This window comes from Clinocottus analis, unplaced genomic scaffold (assembly GCF_023055335.1).
Source record: "Clinocottus analis isolate CAN_PGR_092001 unplaced genomic scaffold, fCliAna1.0.p SCAF_11, whole genome shotgun sequence".
Lineage (NCBI taxonomy): Eukaryota > Metazoa > Chordata > Actinopteri > Perciformes > Cottidae > Clinocottus > Clinocottus analis.
The window spans coordinates 780,967-800,901 of NW_027175832.1; the positions used below are offsets into that span (position 1 = coordinate 780,967).

The 19,935-nt window shown below is 47.8% G+C and overlaps 1 protein-coding gene across 2 annotated transcripts in view; it reads left to right on the forward strand.

The window, feature by feature from the left end:
* gpc5c (glypican 5c) overlaps positions 1-19,935 on the forward strand; it is a 78,531-nt gene that overhangs the window by 15,764 nt on the left and 42,832 nt on the right. The window contains exons 3-6 of one of the 2 annotated variants that reach the window (XM_068571588.1): positions 4,209-4,912; positions 14,499-14,668; positions 15,834-15,890; positions 16,484-16,606. In XM_068571588.1, the coding sequence (XP_068427689.1) occupies positions 4,209-4,912; positions 14,499-14,668; positions 15,834-15,890; positions 16,484-16,606 (1,054 nt within the window). The remainder of the gene's footprint in view (positions 1-4,208; positions 4,913-14,498; positions 14,669-15,833; positions 15,891-16,483; positions 16,607-19,935) is intronic. The other variant, XM_068571589.1, reaches the window with a different exon arrangement.

Consider the following 19,935-nt stretch of genomic DNA (forward strand, 5'->3'; position numbering starts at 1 on the left):
GTTATGTTAAAGTCAAATGTTGCACATGAAAAATGTTCCCAGTCTCACAGTGAGACTTATTAAACACACACATTCCAGGTTTGGTCTCATTATCGGGACTGAAACAGTCGATCGGTGCGTCTATAAACTCAACAGATTGATTCATTGACTTATTAATAGTTTATCACCATTAAAGTGATGCCTGAAAGGTTAGAGGCTGGGAGATTGTGTGACATTACAACTCTCCTCTGTAACCCAAGAGGACCAGAGCCGAGTGTGAGATTGCTCCACGGACAGTATTTCTACTAATTAAAACAAAGATATGTAATCTACATGTGTCGCTATGTCATGTATATCTGTGTGGTGACCGTCTGAAACCCGAGCCCGTGGCAGGATTAAAATGCTTCGCCTGAGAAGACGCTTGATGAGGTCCAGTAAGGACCGATGGCCAAGATGGGAAGACTCATGGTATGAGAGCCGTGTCTGCTACCTCATTATCACAATATTACCGCATCTCCCAACACGCACACACACACACACACCCGCCTCCACAGGCCCACATGCGCATACTTAAAGATACAGACATACTGTACATGTATACTTGCACTTATTAAAAGATGCAGCCTCACATACGACACATTTAAACCCTGTAACCTCGGCCATGTGAGGGGTGCAGGATGGGAGCAGGTCCACACATGATGCGTCTTATAATACATGTGAGAGCAAGAACCGACCGTAAGCAGCTCTGTTGCTTTGGACTTAAACACGGTGATGTGACAGTACGGCTCCGTTTAGTCTGCACACATGCATTTCTCTCAGTGCTGGTAAGCAATAACAAAAACACTATCGCAGTGACTTAAATCACAGAGATGCCACTGTGTTCTGAGTTATTGTGGGAGCTTCACCATAGGGACAAATTGTGCCAGTAAAACATGAGTTGCCGGGCAGAATGTTAAGTGGAAATAGCTTCTTCTGATTGAACCCAGTGATCTCAGAGACGGGCTTTTCATCCTCTTAATACCTCGTTTATTCCGAGCAGTGAGCGCGTGAGATCAGCTCCTCCAGAGTCCTGCGTACGGTAGTTAGCTCGACAATTTTACATTTCATAGTTTTTAGGACTTCCTTGGAAATTAAAGTTAATTGCTTCATGGAATAAAGCCTCGATGCATCCAGACTTCATTTCCCAAAAGGCTCACCGATGGGAGTGACATGGTAATGACAGCCACCCACGACTGTCTGATGGACTGCGGTCAGATCCAGATTCACACACTGTGGTCAGCAGGAACAATCCAACTCAATTGACTGTCATGCAAAGGCAGTTAGGACTTTAAAAGCTGCTGCTTTCTTTCTTTCTTTCTTTCTGTCGTCACCCTGTTTCCCAGTACTGGAAAGAGCAGAGAAACCCACAACAACTGTTCTGGTTTCATCACAGAATGAGAAACCGGATACGTGCCAGTGTGGGAAGAGATGTTGATCGGAGACAGAAAACGCATGAATCATCCGGTCGCTTGTTTGTCAGAGAGGGTGGACTCATGTCCCACCCGAGTGTCTTCAGAGGAAGACATGTTTGAAGTCACGGCCATGGAGAGACCAGGAAGTTCTCCGGACCCGGAGGCCAAATGAATCCAGATGTCAGAGCGTGTTCACAAGGTGGAGTCCTCTTGTACAGTAGTTGTTTTTCTTTCTTCAAAGGTTCTTCAGTCGCTTCTTTTATTCCAATGTTCCTGGCAGTCTCTCACTCTTTTCCCTTTTCTCCCCCTTTGGTGTTCACTCTCTGTTGGCAAATAAAAAAAGAAGTATGGAATGTTTTTAATGATCCCGTCAGAAACCCTTTGAAATATCTGCATCCAATCACGGTGCAGGACTTTCTTTGAGAGAACTTTTTTTTGTCTCTCCTCCCCCCACATCTCACAGAGTAAGATTAAACCATGGTATTTCTGAGCATGATAATTTTATAATAACATTATGTAACGGCGTGTAACCTCAGCCGTGGTGTCGATGTCTGACTGGCAGGCCGGCGGCCTCAGACCTCACACTGGTGCCGACCCGCCGAGCGCCGAGACGCCGAGGTGGAGCTGAACATCTCTCCTCTGCAAACCAAATGCCATTCATTGTTTTAATCATTCCCTTTCTTTTTCTGGTTTTCCCTTCGACGCTCTGCGCCCGTCTGGAGCTCAACAGTCAGACTTTAACTTCACACTTCGCTTTACAGGAATAATCCCAAACAGACGCGTTGCTCGCCGCGTCTGTCGGCTTGGTTTCTGTCACACGCCGTCACGCTCCTCAAAGCCCGTCCAATGAGCCGCAAAGCGGGGTGTGTGTGTGTGTGTGTGTGTGTGTGTGTGTGTGTGTGTGTGTGTGTGTGTGTGTGTGTGTGTGTGTGTGTGTGTGTGTGTGTGTGTGAGAGCAGCTTGATCACGGTGATGCTGCTTTGCAGAGGAGTCGTGCCTCTTGCTCGGCGGTGGGGATCCCCGTGTGTCACAGACGGCGGTCATATTAGTGCAGCTGTTGAGGAGGACATGACTGTTGTTATCCTTCTGTCTGTGGGCTGGGAGGGGCTGCACACACACACACACACACACACACACACACACACACACACACACACACACACACACACTCGTTTGGTAATCACTGTGCGGAAAAGGGTACTCTTCTGAATGAATATGTTTGTGTTAACGCATAATTAATTATTACACTGAGTTTACCCTTGTTTTTTAATTTTGTGTGTGTGTGTGTGTGTGTGTGTGTGTGTGTGTGTGTGTGTGTGTGTGTGTGTGTGTGTGTGTGTGTGTTGTGGGGGTGGGGCGGTGTTGGCACATCACTCTCCTGTCTCAATTTCTGTACAGTTGCTACTGCTCCTTCATGTCCCGTCATGCTTTTCAGCTGACATCACACCCCAGAGGAACGTGTTGTGTCCAGGACACACACACACACACACAGAGATGATGGCGACGGCTAAAATGCTAATCACAAGGCTTTAAAGCTAATGGGTGACGTCACAGTGACTACGTCCACTTTGTATATTCAGTCGATGCTAGAAACCAGCGCTTGAGCGTAAACTCATGTTTAACATGTTAACTGAGGTTTGAGGCGCTTCCGCATGGCTTCATTATCAGACCGTTAGCTTAGCCGTGCTAAGAAGCAACATTGCCCATTTTTCTGTTATTTTATCAGTAAATTTTGCATCATTTTCTCTTTGACTCTTATTCAACTTTAAACCATGAGCAGTGAAGTGGGAACGGAGAAAAAGGAGAACAGAGAAAATGGCAAGGGAAGAAAGTCGAGGAGTTTTTCCATGTCGCTTCCCCGCCCTCGCTTTCCCCGTCGCTCCGTCACAGAGCCTCGCTTAGCCAGAAGTGGCACTTCATTGGCACTGAACTCTGCCTCTGCACTGACATCACTGATTGCCTTCCAGCTTCATCTGCTCACCAGGAAATGACATAAGAACTGGGTGACTCAACTGGTGTGTGTGTGTGTGTGTGTGTGTGTGTGTGTGTGTGTGTGTGTGTGTGTGTGTGTGTGTGTGTGTGTGTGTGTGTGTGTGTGTGTGGTAGGTGGTGTGTCAAACACTGCTGCAAAATCCCAAATTTACAGTTTTTCCCAGAGCAAATGCAACCTGATTGCAGTTGCTGTGTCTCAACAGATCCGTCTGCACAGAGAATCCATCCTGTTGGACTCATTTTCATCGCTGTGTGGTTGATGTGCAGCAGCAAGTTCTTCCTCCGTTGCCATCTTAAACACTCGTAATGCTTTTACAAGCATATATAGGCTGATAGCATATATAAAACATAAAGCCTGGCTGCACTGCAATAAAACTCCTTGTAACAGGAGCTGTTTGTTGTTGGAGCTCTTTTTACTTCCATCCAGCGTGTCTTTCCTTTCTAATTGGTCTCTCTCTCTCTCTCTCTCTCTCTCTCTCTCTCTCTCTCTCTCTCTCTCTCTCTCTCTCTCTCTCTCTCTCTCTCTCTGTCTTCTTCAGACATCCTTATGGGGGTGATGACTTCAAACACAATCATATCCAACAGCGTTATAGAGAAACTTGACACTGTTTCCAACCCCAACTTACTGATGCACTCAGGCAAAAACCTGATTGGTTCAGATCCAGGGTTTGGATGTGTGTTTGCACTTTGAATGCCTTATTAATGATGTTCTGTATTTCTTCCACATGTCACGTGTCCTCGGTCTTTCTATCACTTATCTGTGTTTGTCTTTCTCTCTCCTTGCAGACATGTTCCAGTACCTGCTCTCCTTCTCTCAGGGACACCTGAGTTCTCTGTTGGAGGGAACCTACTCGTCCCTGTCCCGCCAGGCCCTGCCCCACGTCAACCAGCTCTTCTCCTCCCTCTCGCTCTACCTCCGCGGGGCTAACGTCTCCGTCGAGGCGTCCATCCACCAATTTTTCAACAACCTCTTCCCGCTGGTCTACACGCGGCTCATCAATCCAGGCCTGGGAGGCAACATGATGGCGGGCGGAGAAATGGACGACTGCCTCCGGATGATCAGGCAGGACGTCAACCCCTTCGGGCCTCACCCGGCGGTGGTGGCCCAGGAGCTGGCCGGCGCGCTGGGAGCCGGGAGGCAGCTGGGCCTGGCCCTGGAGGAGGGGCTGGAAGTGATGAACGCCACGGAGCACGTGGGCATGAGCAAAGAGTGCGTGAAGGGCCTGGTGAAGATGGTGTACTGCTCCCACTGCCGAGGCCTGACGCTCATCAAGCCCTGCGTGGGCTACTGCCTGAACGTGATGCGCGGCTGCCTGGCCAGCGTGTCGGAGCTGGATCAGCCTTGGAGGAGGTACACCGGCCTGCTGGAGCAGCTCACCCACGCCATGTCCGGGCACCACAGTCTGGAGCTGGCGCTGCTGGGGGTCAGAGGTCACGTGAACGACGCCCTGCTCTACGCACAGCTCCACGGCCCGCTCGTTACGGCCACAGTAAGTACGAGAGCCGCGGCTTTGACGCCACAAAGGTATGTGGCATCAAAGAGGTGAACCTTTCGGTTTAACCTCTTTCTTCTACATACAGATTAAGAAATATTCAGTGTCTTGATTAGAAAGGTTTTGCAGGCTGCGCATTTTCCCACCAACGATAAAGAACCCTGCTCACGGCATTAATAGTTTACAGTGTTTAAACTATTCAGAGAACATATTTATTTAAAAAAAGTTAAGCCGGCTGAGCCGAGGCTCGAGAAGCAGCTCAAAGACACCGTCATCCTTTAGGTTTTATGAAACATTCCTTATTGACTATGACGGAAATAATAAATGTGATGGACAAAATGGAGACGGAGTTCTGCCACATGACTCATGTTAATATATGATTTAAGTTTGATGTTCACCAAGACGGCTCCATGGAGGACTGCCACACATTTCTTAAAACTGAGCAGTCAAATCTTGCGTTCATATTCTGCTTTTATTTATCAAACTATCTTGAGTTCATATTCTTCTGAATGCAAGCGTTAAACAATAATTGCATATAGAGATGGCTATAAAACTCCAAGACTAATCTTTGTCATAGTTTCCTCATCAGTCGTGATGTTTGTCAGCCATTTGCTTTATTTGAGAAACCGTCTAAAAGCAGGTTTGCACACCGTTCTCTCTCTTCATGTGTTTAACAACATGTTGGGGTCGTGCATGTGGGTGTAAGGTAACGTGAGTCATGCACCATGGAGCAGAAGGTGATTAGCAGAGATTTATGTAAGTAAGTTATTTGTAGTTAATTGTTTTCAACATGCAAAGTCCCATTAAACAATCCAAATGTCCGCTCACTGGACACACACACATGACAGAGGACGGTTGCTTAAAGACGGACTGATGCAACTGAACAGACACAGCTTGTGTTTCGTGTGTGTGTAACGCGTGTGTGTGTGTGTGTGTGTGTGTGTGCGCCTGCTTGGTATTCATGGGGTGGCGGGCCAGCCTGGAGCAGCGAGCCCAGCGCGGGACAAATGGGACAGAACTGAAAGGATTCCAGCCGGGCCAAACAAACCGGATCCAGCCAGCTGGGGAAAGGGCCAAGAGAATAGTTGCAGGGGGAAGCAGGCGGCTCCCAGTCGGACACCGGCTCCCAGTTGCTGCTCCCAGTGCTTTACACAGGCCAGAGGGCGAACATGAGCACCACGTTTACGCAGACACACACTGAGCCACACACAGAATAACACACAACTTCTATTGCCGTGTATTACCTCGGACCTCTGGCCTTTTTAAACGGCAGCGTGTTTTTATTAAGCCGCAGCGGCCTGTCAAGTAAAAGTGAAGTCTCCAGTGCACAACTACTGTGTCAGCGCGGCCACCTTCACCCCCGCACCACGCAGCGCCTCCCAGGTGAATTCTCCATTTTAAACACCTTTTTTTGTTATTTTCATACATATTAACCTTACTATCTTTAAAAAAAAAGTGGACAAATAAAGTGCACATAGCTCGCTTGACCTCCTGTTATGACTTTCACTGCGGGAACAAAGAAGTAACTCTGTTTTCTGCCGAGCCCGAATATTATATGGAGTTGTTATTAAAGGAATTATTGTGACTGTGTGGTTTTATACTGGGATATTATCCCAAACCGTTTTGTGGTCGCGCTCTCTCTCACTGTGAGAGCTGCAGACTACAGAGTCTGCACTATATGTCGCAGTACGTCATCGGGTAGCACCCGGGTCACAACACACGTACTGTACGGACACACACACACACACACACACACACACAGCGGCACGCCGGGTGCAGGTATCAGGTTTTTAGAAGTCCTGTAAGGAGCCCGCATGTGCGGCCCACCCTGTGACAATACCAGCAGCGCGTGGACGAGTGAAAGGCAGCTATTGATGCTCGTGAGGCTGCAGGAGGATTCAGTTTTAACACATTCCTGCTCTTATTGAGATGGAGCGTGAACGCAGTCGAAGGGAAGTGGTTATGGATATTGGGGAGCCTTGGGTTGGATTATGTTGAGTAGACACAATTAAGCGAAAATTGGAAAATCTCCAGTAAAAGCGGCCGCTCTTATTGGGCCCCTGAGCAGATGGGAGCCTCCGACGTTAAGTGAGTTTCCTCCCTCTGAATGCCGCCCTGTTGAATTCATATTTAAAAGTTTCTCCCTCGGCCGCTCGAGAGGCCACGAGCTGCTGTTTATTGACACGGCCGTAAAAACGATATGGCTCATATGACCCAGAGGGGAACTTTAAATCTTTTACTTGCCAAAGATGAGTCAACTTTAAATCATGACCCACAGAAGCGTGCGTTCACTCACACCTTCATCGCTCCCTCGTTCGCTCATTCAGCTGCTCGCTGAAAGCTCGACAGTCTTCTTTTGAGAAACTCGTAGCCGTGGTCCAGATGAGAGCCGTTTGAAAGCAGGTCTACCTTCTCCGCCTGCTGGTTTTAGCCCAGCTTCTCATTACAGTCTTATGGAGGAATGATAATAGCAGCCTGGGCCTGAAGATAATGGAAACAAGGGCCAGTGGCGTGACGGGAAGGTTTCCATTCACCACGGCGGCACCTCAGCAGACTGCCGGGACTTGAATTACACAAACTTATACTGAACGCTTTCCTCTGACTCTGTCCCACAAGAAATAGAACATCAGTGTTGTGAAAACACACTTTTTTGTTATCTTTTACTTCCCTTCTCTTCTCTGCAAACTTGTTTTAAATGGTGCGATATGAGAGTCTGCAGTAAAGCAGCAGACATGTCCGCCGTACTGTTGATACTGTGTGAGGCCATTTTTAAAATAAACAGTTTACAGAAACTGTAAACATGAATATTCAGGGGAAGGAAATTGAAGATGTTGAATGGAAATATTCACATATTAAAATATTAAAATAAATGACCATTTAACGGTTAAATCTGATCAACATTAATATTCAAAGCGTTGCAGAGAGCTAAGTGGAAAACATTACACGTCCTCACCGACAGATTGAGTGCTGCACATTGTCCGCAGTAGCTTCACCGTAGCATCGCAGAGCGCTAACGGCTCAACGGCTCAACGGCGTTGCACATTTCTGCAGTTTTAAAGTAGATGACGTTCATAATGTGTCATCGTGTTGATGCTCGATGTGATGTGTAATTGATTTTACATTTTGGATTTTGCACCTGAGATGCGTTCTGACATCAGCTGCTGAGCTCGTCTCTGGAGGTCACCTTCTGTAAAATGATTAGCTTCTCAGCCTCGAGCCTTTCTGTCGGCTTTCTGTGTCTAATGTTTGAGGCCGCGAGCAGAACGGAGCTGGCGAACGCGCTCACGGCCGATCCATACGCTCAACCCGCCGCTCTGAGCGGGCGCGCCTCTGGCTCAGCGTCCGACCTCCAGCTGACGGACTTACTCAGCAGTCCATTAGCTAATGACGGCGCTGCAGCTTCTCCTCAGCACCCGCCTGCGTCTCCTGCAGCTCCTCTTCCCTCTTTGAGTGTTTGCCCTGCTGCAGATGACACGCTGCAGTCCTCAGCACCACAAACACAATCCTGCCTTCCTCCTCCTCTGTTTGACAAATGCAGCTGTAAAAGTGAGCGATCGCATGCCGATTGATCGCTGGGCCAAGACATTTGGATCTGAACATAAAGCAGTCGTTCTCGGTATATTATTTTTCTCTGTGAGCCTCGACTGGTGATTGGTGGATTCATTTATTTATAGAGATGATGTAATTTCTCAGATATGTAGTTGATAAGGTGATGAAATGTTCACGGGGACGAAATGCTGTGAGGCAAGATCGACCTTCTACGACTGTCTGTTCCACACAGGAGAGAGAGAGAGAGATGAAGAAAGAGAGAGAGAGATGAAGAAAGAGAGAGAGAGATGAAGAAAGAGAGAGATGAAGAAAGAGAGAAGCTTGACAAGCGTACAAATGTGTTGATGTTGTCGTTTATGAGACTAATAAATATCAACGTCTTTCTGAAACTGATCAGTCTGTCACTGGATGAATCAAAATCTGAATTTTATTGGAGCAATGAATTTAAAATGTGACCGAGAAAATAGTGTGTGTGTGTGTGTGTGTGTGTGTGTGTGTGTGTGTGCATATAGTAAATGAGGACATCTTGTTCTGTAATATTGCTCTCGTGTACTTTAAGGAGTTCCAGTATCACAGTACAACAACCTTCTTTGGGGCAGTTGATCAGGTCCTGATGGATCGTTTGGTTCTGGATGACGGTTCTTTGAGATTAAATGTGTTGTTAGTTAAACAAACCAGCTTTCACCTCTGACCTCTTGGTGTTTCTCCTCTTCTGTAAACCTCCTCTCATGTGCGTCTTCATATTCCCATCATCCTCTCTTGGTGCTTCAGCTCCTTCCAGCGTGAGCCGGCTGGCACGCCATCGTCATGCAGGTGCTGCTGGGAAGTTAACACAAACCTGTGTTATGATTTTTGTGGCAATTGTGGGTTCAGTGAAGGCTTCAAATGGACACGTGGACTCGTCTCCTGTTCTTTCTCCTCCTGCTCGTCTGATCCAGCGTAACGTAGACACAGACCAGATGAACTCAGTTGAACTTCCTCTGTCTCTTTGGCTCCATCTTCGTGGTGTAACAGCGCTCCAATCCTCTGGGACATGTTGCCACATTGTGTGTCTGTAAATGACATGTTGCCACATTGTGTGTCTGTAAATCTCGTAAATTACAAAGATGGAGCAACATTGTAACAAAAAGCAGCTCCTCTTTTTATAAGCCTCATTTTTAAACCCTCTGCTGAGAGCTAATCACGGTAAACAGGCCTCAATGTGGAGAGTGAAATTCAATGTTCTCTTTCCTGATTGGAATCTCAAGGACTTTTCAACGTGATGTACGAGCGCCTGAGTTTCTCTTTAATTAGCTGTGACATCATCCGGGTAAGAGGGCGAGAAACAGAATGATTGACAGACTGTAGAGTGAAGACTGCTGAGGAAGACGGAGACAAAGTGATTTAGAAAGAATGAAGGGAACCTGAAGAGACAACAAAACATCTGTCAGGGAGAGAGAGAGGACATTATGTATGCAGGATGCTCTCATGGTCTATCCAGAGCATTTTGATTTAAAGCTACAGGACGTTATTATCTTCAGAACACATCGTGTTGAGAGGTTTAGTTCGAGTTTGTCTTTAATTTGACTCGTAAGCAGCTTCTATCTTTCCAAATCAGAAGGACTGAAGTCGATGTGACGAGGATTAATGATGCCATTAGTGAGATTGCCCCGTCGTCCTGAATGAGATGAGCGGTTATGGGTGATGCATGGACATTGTTCTGGATCATGAATGGGTCTATTAAATAAAAAGCTGGGCATCCACATCTTTTTGTATCATCCTTCAGTCACACAAATACATCTGCTTTCTGTCCATCACTGAAGACTCACTACCATCAACAGGTCCAATCCCTCACATCATGAAGATGGAATTCATGTAGCTATTTAAAGGAAACACATCTGTTAATGTATGTATTAAAATGCATGTAAATAACAAGCTCTACACATATATATCTTCATCATTGGCAGTGTGACCCTCATTGTGGATAATCAGCATTTAAAGAGAGCCTCGGCCTGCTTCAGGTCTTCTGGAGCTCAGACGTGTTATTATATCAGATAGACTGTACAGACTCCTTCTGTCTGTACTCCAGTTGTGTGCAGTCTGCCGTCCTCGTCCTGCTGACCGCCGCTTGAGGCCATAAAGGTGTGAACTCAACACCTTAAAGCCTCCATCTGTCTCTTTGTGTGGTTGAACATCAAACAAGGACAAACAGTGCTGTTGAGGGAGGAGAGAGACTTCCTCACTCCCTTAACCCACCCAGACGGTCCCAGATGGTCCAGGGTTTGAACTGGCAACCTTCCAGGCTCTTCCTCAACCTCAAGGCCTCCACCTCGACACTGCTGCTCCTTCATAATGCAAGTTGTCACCCAAATGCATACATAACGGGGCGCAGTGCTTTTTTAAATATATACACACACACACACACGGCTATTCTTTGACAACAGTTTAGTACACAAACTATGTACAAATGGAAGAGAGGGGCCTTTACTGACCACACAAGCCCTTTTCATCCCACAATGCCGTGGGCCCGAGGTTAATGGGGGGCTGAGAAAGTTCCCCGAGCTTTACTGGGTAATCCCTTGATAAATAAACTGGGAAGACAAGACCACCGCTGCTATCTGTAAAGCAATACTCCCCCAGAGGGGATGGCCCTGGGCTTGGCTCGCTCGGAGCCGCTGATCTGTGCTCGAGGCTCAGATCCTGCACTTCTGAGCTAAACGCAGTAAAATAGATCCTCGTACACACGTTCATGGTCAAAATGAATAATTCGCTTTGAGTGGAATAAAGTTTAATCTGTTTGTGTACCAACCAGTAGAAGACACCGAGTAAAAACAGGGCTCCCTCCTGTGTCCAGCAGCAGAAATCATATTTCATTGGCGAGCTCACACACACATAGAAGACATGCCGAGTCGTTCCCTGAAGGACTCGATGTGGACGACACGCCTCCCAGCAGCCTGCCGCTCCATCAGCCTGTCCTCAGGCAATCACACCAGGAATGCACCGCAGAATAGCTGAAATTGTGAAGGTATAACAAGGACAAACAGGTGCTCCCTCTCACACACACACACACACACACACGCACACACACGCACGCAAACGCACATGCACACATGCGCAAAACCAAGTCCTCATGCTGTGCCCAAATGAGATTTCCATTCTCACGCCACCATCAGGTCAGGAGGTAATTGATTTATGGTGGAGGTTCTGGACCATGTTGTTGTTTAATCTGATTGGCCCTCAGGGTCATGTGATCCGACCTATCAGAGCGCGTCTCCATTTCACCATCCATAACCAGGAGATTGTTTATTGTCCCTCCAGTGGCTTTGTGTTCTGTTTACACTGTTGTATGCTTCCTGTTGGGTTTGTGTTTGTGTTTTGAAGCGTTGGCCTGGGTTCAATCTTTTCCTCTCCAGAAGTTACTCTGTGGTTTGGTTTGAAAAATAATCCAAACAGAACTGTGAGCGACCCCCTCTTCACGTTCATATTTTACACGGATGTTTACATTTTTCTCTTGAATAATAGCAAAAAGCTACACAAAGGCAGGTGAGAAATGGCCCCTGAGCTTTGAAAGAGTTCATAATGACGGGATTAGATCCTGTCTCCATCCGCCGTCTCTCTCCACTGCAGAGAAACGAGAACATGAAGCGCTGAACGTCTACACATCCTGAATTAAATCAATCCACTTAAGCATCACGAAATGTGTGTGAAAAGTACAGCCAATGTGTTCCTGCTCTTTGAAACTATTTATACCCAAATGAATGAAAAGAAGTGTTATAATGTATAATATTTATAATGTTATTACACAGTTCCCTTCACCTGCCCATCAGGACTCACCTTCACACTCAATCAGCTTCAGGAACATGTGAAACTGTTTGCTGCCTCCTGGTGCTCTTCAGCGTCACAGCTTCCATAGGAACAGACACACAACACAGGACGTCCTGCTCTGCAGTCTGGAAGTGATGTCATGGGACTGAACGCTGTCTGAAGTGTATGTTTTGAATCTTTGGAATTTGTGTTCTGGAAAAGTCGTTGGCTTCATAACGAAGAGGCATCAGTTCAGTGACTCTGCCATGTTGGTGAAGTACCTCATGTTGCATGTGTCCATGGTCGGATGAATCAGCCGCAACATTTACAGCTTTACTGCTTCTTGGAGCGATCAGACGTTCACTGAGTCGCATTGTTTTGTTGCTCCAAACACGAGCGTCTCTGCCAGTGTTATTAATGCTGAGAGCTCAGCATCACATACACTGAGCTCTACATGTCAGAATATCCTCGTTTGCCCTGTTGCCCTGCTCAGACGCTCTAATTCACCAAACCTCATTTACATAAACAATCGTTCTCCCAAATGTGTGAACGTGTCGTGTTGAGCAGTAATCATCAGCATATGCAAAGAGCATAATGTGGCTGATGGTGATGGAGCCTCATGGCCAAGAAAATTGTTCTGTTTGTTCTCGGCGTCACAATGTAATGTGTGTGTGTGGCATTATTGTGTGTGTGTGTGTGTGTGTGTGTGTGTGTGTGTGTAGGGGGGTATGGCCATGTGTGGCTGAGAGCCGCTCCACCACATGTGAGCATGTTTTATTGGTCTGCAGGGAGTTAAGGTTAATGCAATAAAACAACCTTCCTCGTGCCCGACGTCTGCTTCAGAGGAGTCAGGACTCAGAATGTGGTCAGAAGAAGTCGGAGAGGAAGGTTAGAGCGAAGCGTGAAGCGCAAACGGTGCAATGAAGATGAAACGTGTTCAGATGCTCGGTTATGATGCTCGTTATGGAAGAACCTCCTGAGCCACTGACAACTCCACCGCCCGGGAACAGCTGTCTGTTATGTGAAAACCTCCATTTTATCTCCATTTAAAAGCAACACCAGCTCACTGAGCTGCCTCTGTGGAGGGAGAGAGTATCTTTAGCAGGCTGGCAAGACGCGTTGTGTGACTGTTAACACATATTTCAGCTGCTTCCAGACTCACTTGTGCAAACTCTTCCCAGCATGTGCACCGACACACCCCTCCAAACAACCATTTAAACACAGATGCGTGCCAGTTCCTTCCCAAATTAAGTTTATGCATCTGCTGGTGCGTTCCATTGTTTCGGGCCTTAACCCTTGCATTGCTGCGGCCGCGTGCGTCACAGCGTGAGGAACGTTTGCAGAATCACTTTGAGGTTTTTGCTCGTCGGTGACGAGCAAATCATCAATGAATACGACACGACTGAGCTCTAATTCAAAACAGCGAATCATCAAAAGTATTCGTAATCAAGGAAGCGATGTGGTCGTCATGTTCATGTGGATTCTGTGGATCGCTTGAACTCATCGCAACACATTCCTGCTTCCTTTTCTAAATCAGTGATGGATAAGTGGTGCTGCTGAATATGACTTCGTCCAGCTGGCGGTCCTTAACGCGGCACGACGACTCGCCATCTCCGCAAAGTGTGTGTACACATTGGTCGCTGTACTCCAGTGTGTACAAGAGCCATTACGCTCTGTCTCTCTGGCTAATTGAGGACCACTTAATAACGCCGGCCAGAGGCTTTTAAGCCAATGAGATGTCATCGATTTAACTTCTCGGTTCGCCTTCATTCTCATGACCCGGCTGTCACCGCCGCTGCCTTTAAGAGCCGCTGGAGATGCTCGCCATCGCCGCCAACTGAGCGCGCGTGCGTTCACCTCTCGTGAGCTAGTGGAATGTTTTACATTTACTGTCGGCCCTGCTGGCAGTAACTCACTCGTCGTGCCATTTTCTCTCATCACGTCCCTCGCTTCACGCCCACGGTTTTCCCATGTTGTCCGTTACTCCGAGGCGCTGTGCTCCATAATTATTTTCGCCTCACTTCAACCTGCAATCACTCAGCTGCAATGTAGTCATTCCTCATTTCAAATGGATGGCATCATCCCTCTGAGAAGAAAAAAAGTGTTCACTTTGAATAACTTATTTGAGTTCATACGCTTTCAACTGTGCAGGTGTCAATCGGTGGTTTATGGAAGTCCTCCTGCAGCTCCTGCTGTTGTGTGTTTTAAAAGCTGAACAGGTGTGTGTCTGTTTGCTCTGTCCTCCCCACAGGTGGACAAGGTGTGTGGTCTGTCTACTAGGGAACCGACAAGCACGCAGCCCACGAGCCCAGAGGTCACGACCTCGACCTCGACCGTGACCTCCTCCTCTCCTCCTCCATCTGCCGCTCCGTCCCGGCCTCTTCCAGAGCAGTGGCTGGAGCAGTTAGCTCACTTGAGGAGGTAAGACGACGACCGAAGGGAATCGGGATTAATTCAGTCACTTTGACGCGGCGTGTTGGAATGCTAAATATGTTTCAGCTGCAGATTCGCTTGCTTCTTAAATTAGTTTGACTGCTGAAATGTCCGCTTGATGAAAAGTGCATGTAAAGTAAACACACACTGGTGAGGGCCGTGACAGCCTGAGGGGTCGGCCATTGTTCTGCTCACAGCTGCCGTCACTTCTCTTTTCTTCATATGGTGAGCTGGACCCCACACACACACACACACACACACACACACACACACACAGTATGTAAATGTCGTGCCTGGCTCTCCGGTCCGTGCCCTCCGCCTGGCCTCTGAGGCCGCCGTCCTGCGCCCGCAGCAGCTGGCACTGCTGTGCCAGGAGAGGAGGGAGCGCGGGGGAGATTAATCGTGACGGACCGACAATTTCCTGTTTACCCAGACGTCCGTACCACCAACTCTGCACGCCGGCCGGGCCTGAGCTTAAATAGTGCCGCAGACGGAAACACACACACACACTCACACACACTCGCAGTGTTGCCCGCCCGACCTCGTCCCAAACCAAGAGTCGCTGCTCTGATGCCCGTCCGGCTGACGGGTCGGGCCTGGCACTGCCACCGCCATTCATGGCAACACAGTCCAGCTCCCTGCCGGCTGCCAGCCCTCACCAGAGCACACGTGTGCGCCGACCACTTCAGAGACGTGGCGGCGGCCGCCGTCGTGAAGGGAGAACAGTGTGCCGCTGCAAAATATGCAATGTGATACAGCAAAGCAATATTTATGTTTCGTTTTAATGGGGGGAAAATATGAATATGGAAGCTCAGCAGAACCTTCTTTGGCGTTCCTTTGGATATGAAACTGTATTTGCACATTTGCAGATGTTTGCTTGCTGGCTCAACATATACAATACATACCAATATGTCTGTTGCAGTGTTGGTGTGCGGTGGTTATTCATGTGTGGTTGGTTAGTCTCCGCATGTGCATGATATTAATCATTCTCTTCCAGGATCAACTGACTGTCTTTTTCTCCCTCCTCCCCATGTGTCTTGTCTTGTCGTCCTCTTGTTTCTTTTTGTCTTTCTCTCACGCCCCATCTTTCACATCCCCGCATCCTCCTTGCTTGCAACAATCTCCCCTGGACTCCAACTCCCATCATTCCCAGCTCGTTCCCCCTGAAACCTTCCAAGAACAATAAACATAGTCTGAGAACACTCTCTAGGTAAGCATGAACCCAGGGGACGACTCCTCGCACATGCATCCATACCTGTCACATTTCACCATCATTGATTGTCATTTGGATGACTGACGCATTTATGTCTCACAAAAAAAAAAAATCTGCATTCTTGAAGACAGTTCCTGGAAACATAACCTCCCATGAAGCCCGGGGGTTCAGCTCTGCCTCTTGGGTGGCATCACTGTGTGTCCCGTCATTGTTTTGTTGGAGACGACAGCGTCTTTATCGATAACATGTGTTTGCAGATGTGATGCAGAAAGCACTTTACCACACAGCATAACACAGAACAATGTGCTGACTTCAGGGAAACGGCCGCAGTCAGAGCCGCCATCGATATCGCCACGTGTATTCATCACGTGCATGAACTGTTGACTGGAATGCAGATATGTGTGTTGGTGGTGGGATGGTACCAAAGTACAGAGTAGTGTGTCCAGAAACCACACACAATTTATGGCCACAATCACACATCATATTTCTCAATCGCATATTTCTAACCTGGCCAGTGATTCAGAAAGATATGTGGCATGATTTCAAATCGCTGTATGTTCTTTCCCAATGTGTGTTTCTTCTTCTCTCAGGGAGTTCCTGATGTACCTGCAGCGCTACAAGTCTTTCTTTGCAGCGTTGCCAGAGATGCTGTGCGAGGGCGATAACGTCGTGGACGACTCCACCTGCTGGAGCGGCGATGGCGTGGTGGAGAGGTGAGCGCGTGTCCAGCCCCTTAAAGCACGTCCTCTGTCAACCTGGAAGTGTGGAAAGTAAATACTTGACACATAGAAGACATTCGTCCTTTACGCACTTTTACCATTTCCAACCGCGTCCCCTTGACTCTTTTGACTCGTGCGTTCCAAATCCATTTGCTTTTCAGGCTGAAAAAGAGCAGTTACTTTACTTGTCTTCTTACTTTGTCTAGCCAGTTGCATAAAAACCTTTTTTTTCAGTACTGCAAACTTTCATTTTCTCCAAAGTAGCTGCTGGCTTGTGTGCATCCCACTCATATTGATTTACTCTAATAACTTGCTTTAAAAAGTAAACATTGTCTATTAATACACTCAGATTTTATAAAAAGTCACAAAGCCTCTGCATGGTTGCTGCTCTGCTCGTGTGAGATAAAGTCTGTAAGTCAGCGTTGCTGCTGCTGTTAATCAGTGAAAGAAGGAAGCCATTAAATCATCTTTGAGTGAATGCAGAACACATAGCAGCTCCTCTCTTTTCCCACTGCTTTCTCTTTCTTTCTTATATTCATGGCTTTTATTTTATTTGGTGTTGATTTATAGGTGTGGCCCGCAAACTCTTGTCTTGCTTATGGTTTTGGGTAAATCTCTGAGGCTGAAGTACTGTGTGTGTGTGTGTGTGTGTGTGTGTGTGTGTGTGTGTGTGTGTGTGTGGTTATGGTTATGTGCTTTCTCAGTCTGAGAGAACAGAGTTTATGCAGATTTCTGCGCCAATGCAGCTCTGTAACTGATTCCTGCTGCTGGATCCGGTTCTTGAACCCTCCAGAAACTCGGTCCACAATCAGGACGAGGTCGCGCTCTCCTTCTTCTGCGGTGGCCCCAAAGTGGCTCCCATTACCTCGGCCACCTCAGCGCTTGGCAGTGCCAGCGTTCGCAGAGGAAAGCAGCGGTCCGGGGATGCCTTTTACCTCACGGTTCAGTGTCTGTCAGACCTGTTGGCCCGCGTCCGTTTTGCTTGATTAAGCCATACGTTGTGCTTCCTATGAACATGGGAACACATCAGGCTCTTGAACCGATGCCTCCGATTCACAGAAGAAACTGTGAGTGAACTCAGTGGTGGCAAAAAGCATTTCTCAGAGATGTTCATGAATAAGTTAGGCTTTAATTAGCTGAGATAGTTAGCTTTCAAAATGTTCTCCTTCCATCTCCTCTCTTCCCCTCTCCTCATCTCCTCTTCTCCTCTCTCCTCTCCTCTCCTTGTCTCCTCTCCTCCTGGCTCGGTACCTTCCCTTTCTCGTTGCAGAGTATCTGCCAGAGATGTTGTGCAGACGACGCATTCATCAGATTGTGTCACGTTGTGTTCCCACACAAAGTGCAGTGAGCATCAGCCTGTGTGTCCATGATCAGGAGCACATGAGCTCGTAAACAACTATTCAGCACCTAAAACACAAGAAATCTCCAATCTGGTCAACATTTGTCTCATTCGTCTGCATTTAAATCCAGGACCCTGTGTTCCTGTTTGTGTGTCAGTGAGTGTGTGTTTGTGTGTTTGTGGGGCACTGTCCTTCTCAACAGTGCTAATGGGTCGTAGCGGTGTGTTGTCACACACTCCCCGGTGAGAGCCAGGACTCTGCTCGTGGTGTCAAGTGTTCGGAGGCTGAAAGAGAAAAGAGTTCCCCACCGAGACGTCTGCCAGCGTTCATAAGCTGCTCCGAGCCGCTTGTGGCTGTTCAGCAAACCCCTTCCACCGTATCTGACTCTGCTGGCATGTATGAGAGAGAGAGAGGGGCGGACAGGGCATGGAAAGGAAGGTGTTCTGGTGTTCTGGTGCCGTGGTGCCCCTGTGCCCCCCTGTGCCCCCCTGTGCCCCCCTGTGCCCCCCTGTGCCCCTGATGAGGGAAGCGTGATGGAGTGCTGTGGGGGTGGAGGGCCTTGGCAGCATAAAGAGCCATTGTGGAGTCGGTGCAGTGGGGCACAGCCCCGCCGTGGGGACCCCCAGAGCCTGCAGGGGAACAAAGACCCTCCTATGAGGCTGCATGGGAAAGACTTGGACATCGCCGCGACTCCTCCTGCCGCCGACCTGGGAAAGTTCTACCAGAGCGGCAAAGCAGAGAAAATACGACGAGAGATGAGAACAAAAGTGTGTGAAGAAGACGCCGATGGCGTTGGCGTAAACGGACGCGCTAAGCTGCTCTGGCGTTAGCACGCAGCAGATCTGACTTCCTGTGTGGTGGACACACAAAGCCTCTCAGGGCTCAGTGTGTTTTCCCCACACACGGCAGGACAAAGACACACACACACACACACACACACACACACACACACACACACACACACACACACTCACGTATCAATCCACAGGATCTACATGCTCGTCAACAGCTGGAGGGCTTATTCATTCAGACACAATCATACAGCGCTCAGGCGAGGATACACACATCCACATGTGAGAACACACACACACACACACTTGTGTGTTGTAATACTTCAAAGCACATGAAAGGCATCGGGGATTGAAATTCCCTCCCTCTCTTTATTCAGCGTCTGACGACAGAGGGGCGAGCGAGGGGCGAGCAGTTGAACATGCGTGTTGGCATGTGTTCAGACATCGCTGAGCGTCACGCGTGTGAATCTTTTCCAGGAAAGATAAGATCGACCAAAGTTACCACATTCTTTGTTGAGATCAGATGTAGAGCTGTTGTAATGGTCTCGTCACACTTTCTGATTATTCCTGACCGTCTTTGTTCACTATAATTCTTCCTGTTTTCCTTCTTGACGCGTGCTCGCGGCGGCCTGTAGAGTCATGTTATGGCATCATGAGGACTTTATTAGCCCCTTTGACTGGAAACACATGAGCAGCTAACCTCAATGAGGGTTTAATTAGACATCAGTTCTTGTTCAGCTCCTCCCAGACATAACCAAACCTAAAATAATTGGATCTGAACAGCAAATTGGGGGTAATGTTGTGAATCAGGACAGCCTTCAATTAAAAAGCATCCACACCTGCTCCAGGTGCTTTTTCTTGTTTTAAATGAGTCAGTGGGAAACCGTCTGACCTTTACTGGATTAAAAAGAGGAATGAAAAGAGGAATGGTGGTCCGTGATGCGTCTCTGTGACTGTTGGTACGGATTAATGCAGCGCGTCACATTACGACATTACTCAGTAAATCTGGACTTGTGACATCAGTTAAAGTTATCTGCAGCAACCAGGAAGTCAACCAGCAACCATCATGTGGGTTCAACACATTGTGCCACATGTACTTCAAGCTGACGGTGTAATGGAAAGAAGTTGAGGAAATCGAGGCGGGTGAAGGAAGAAGTATTCCATAACTATCAAAGGGAGCGCCCCAGGAGAA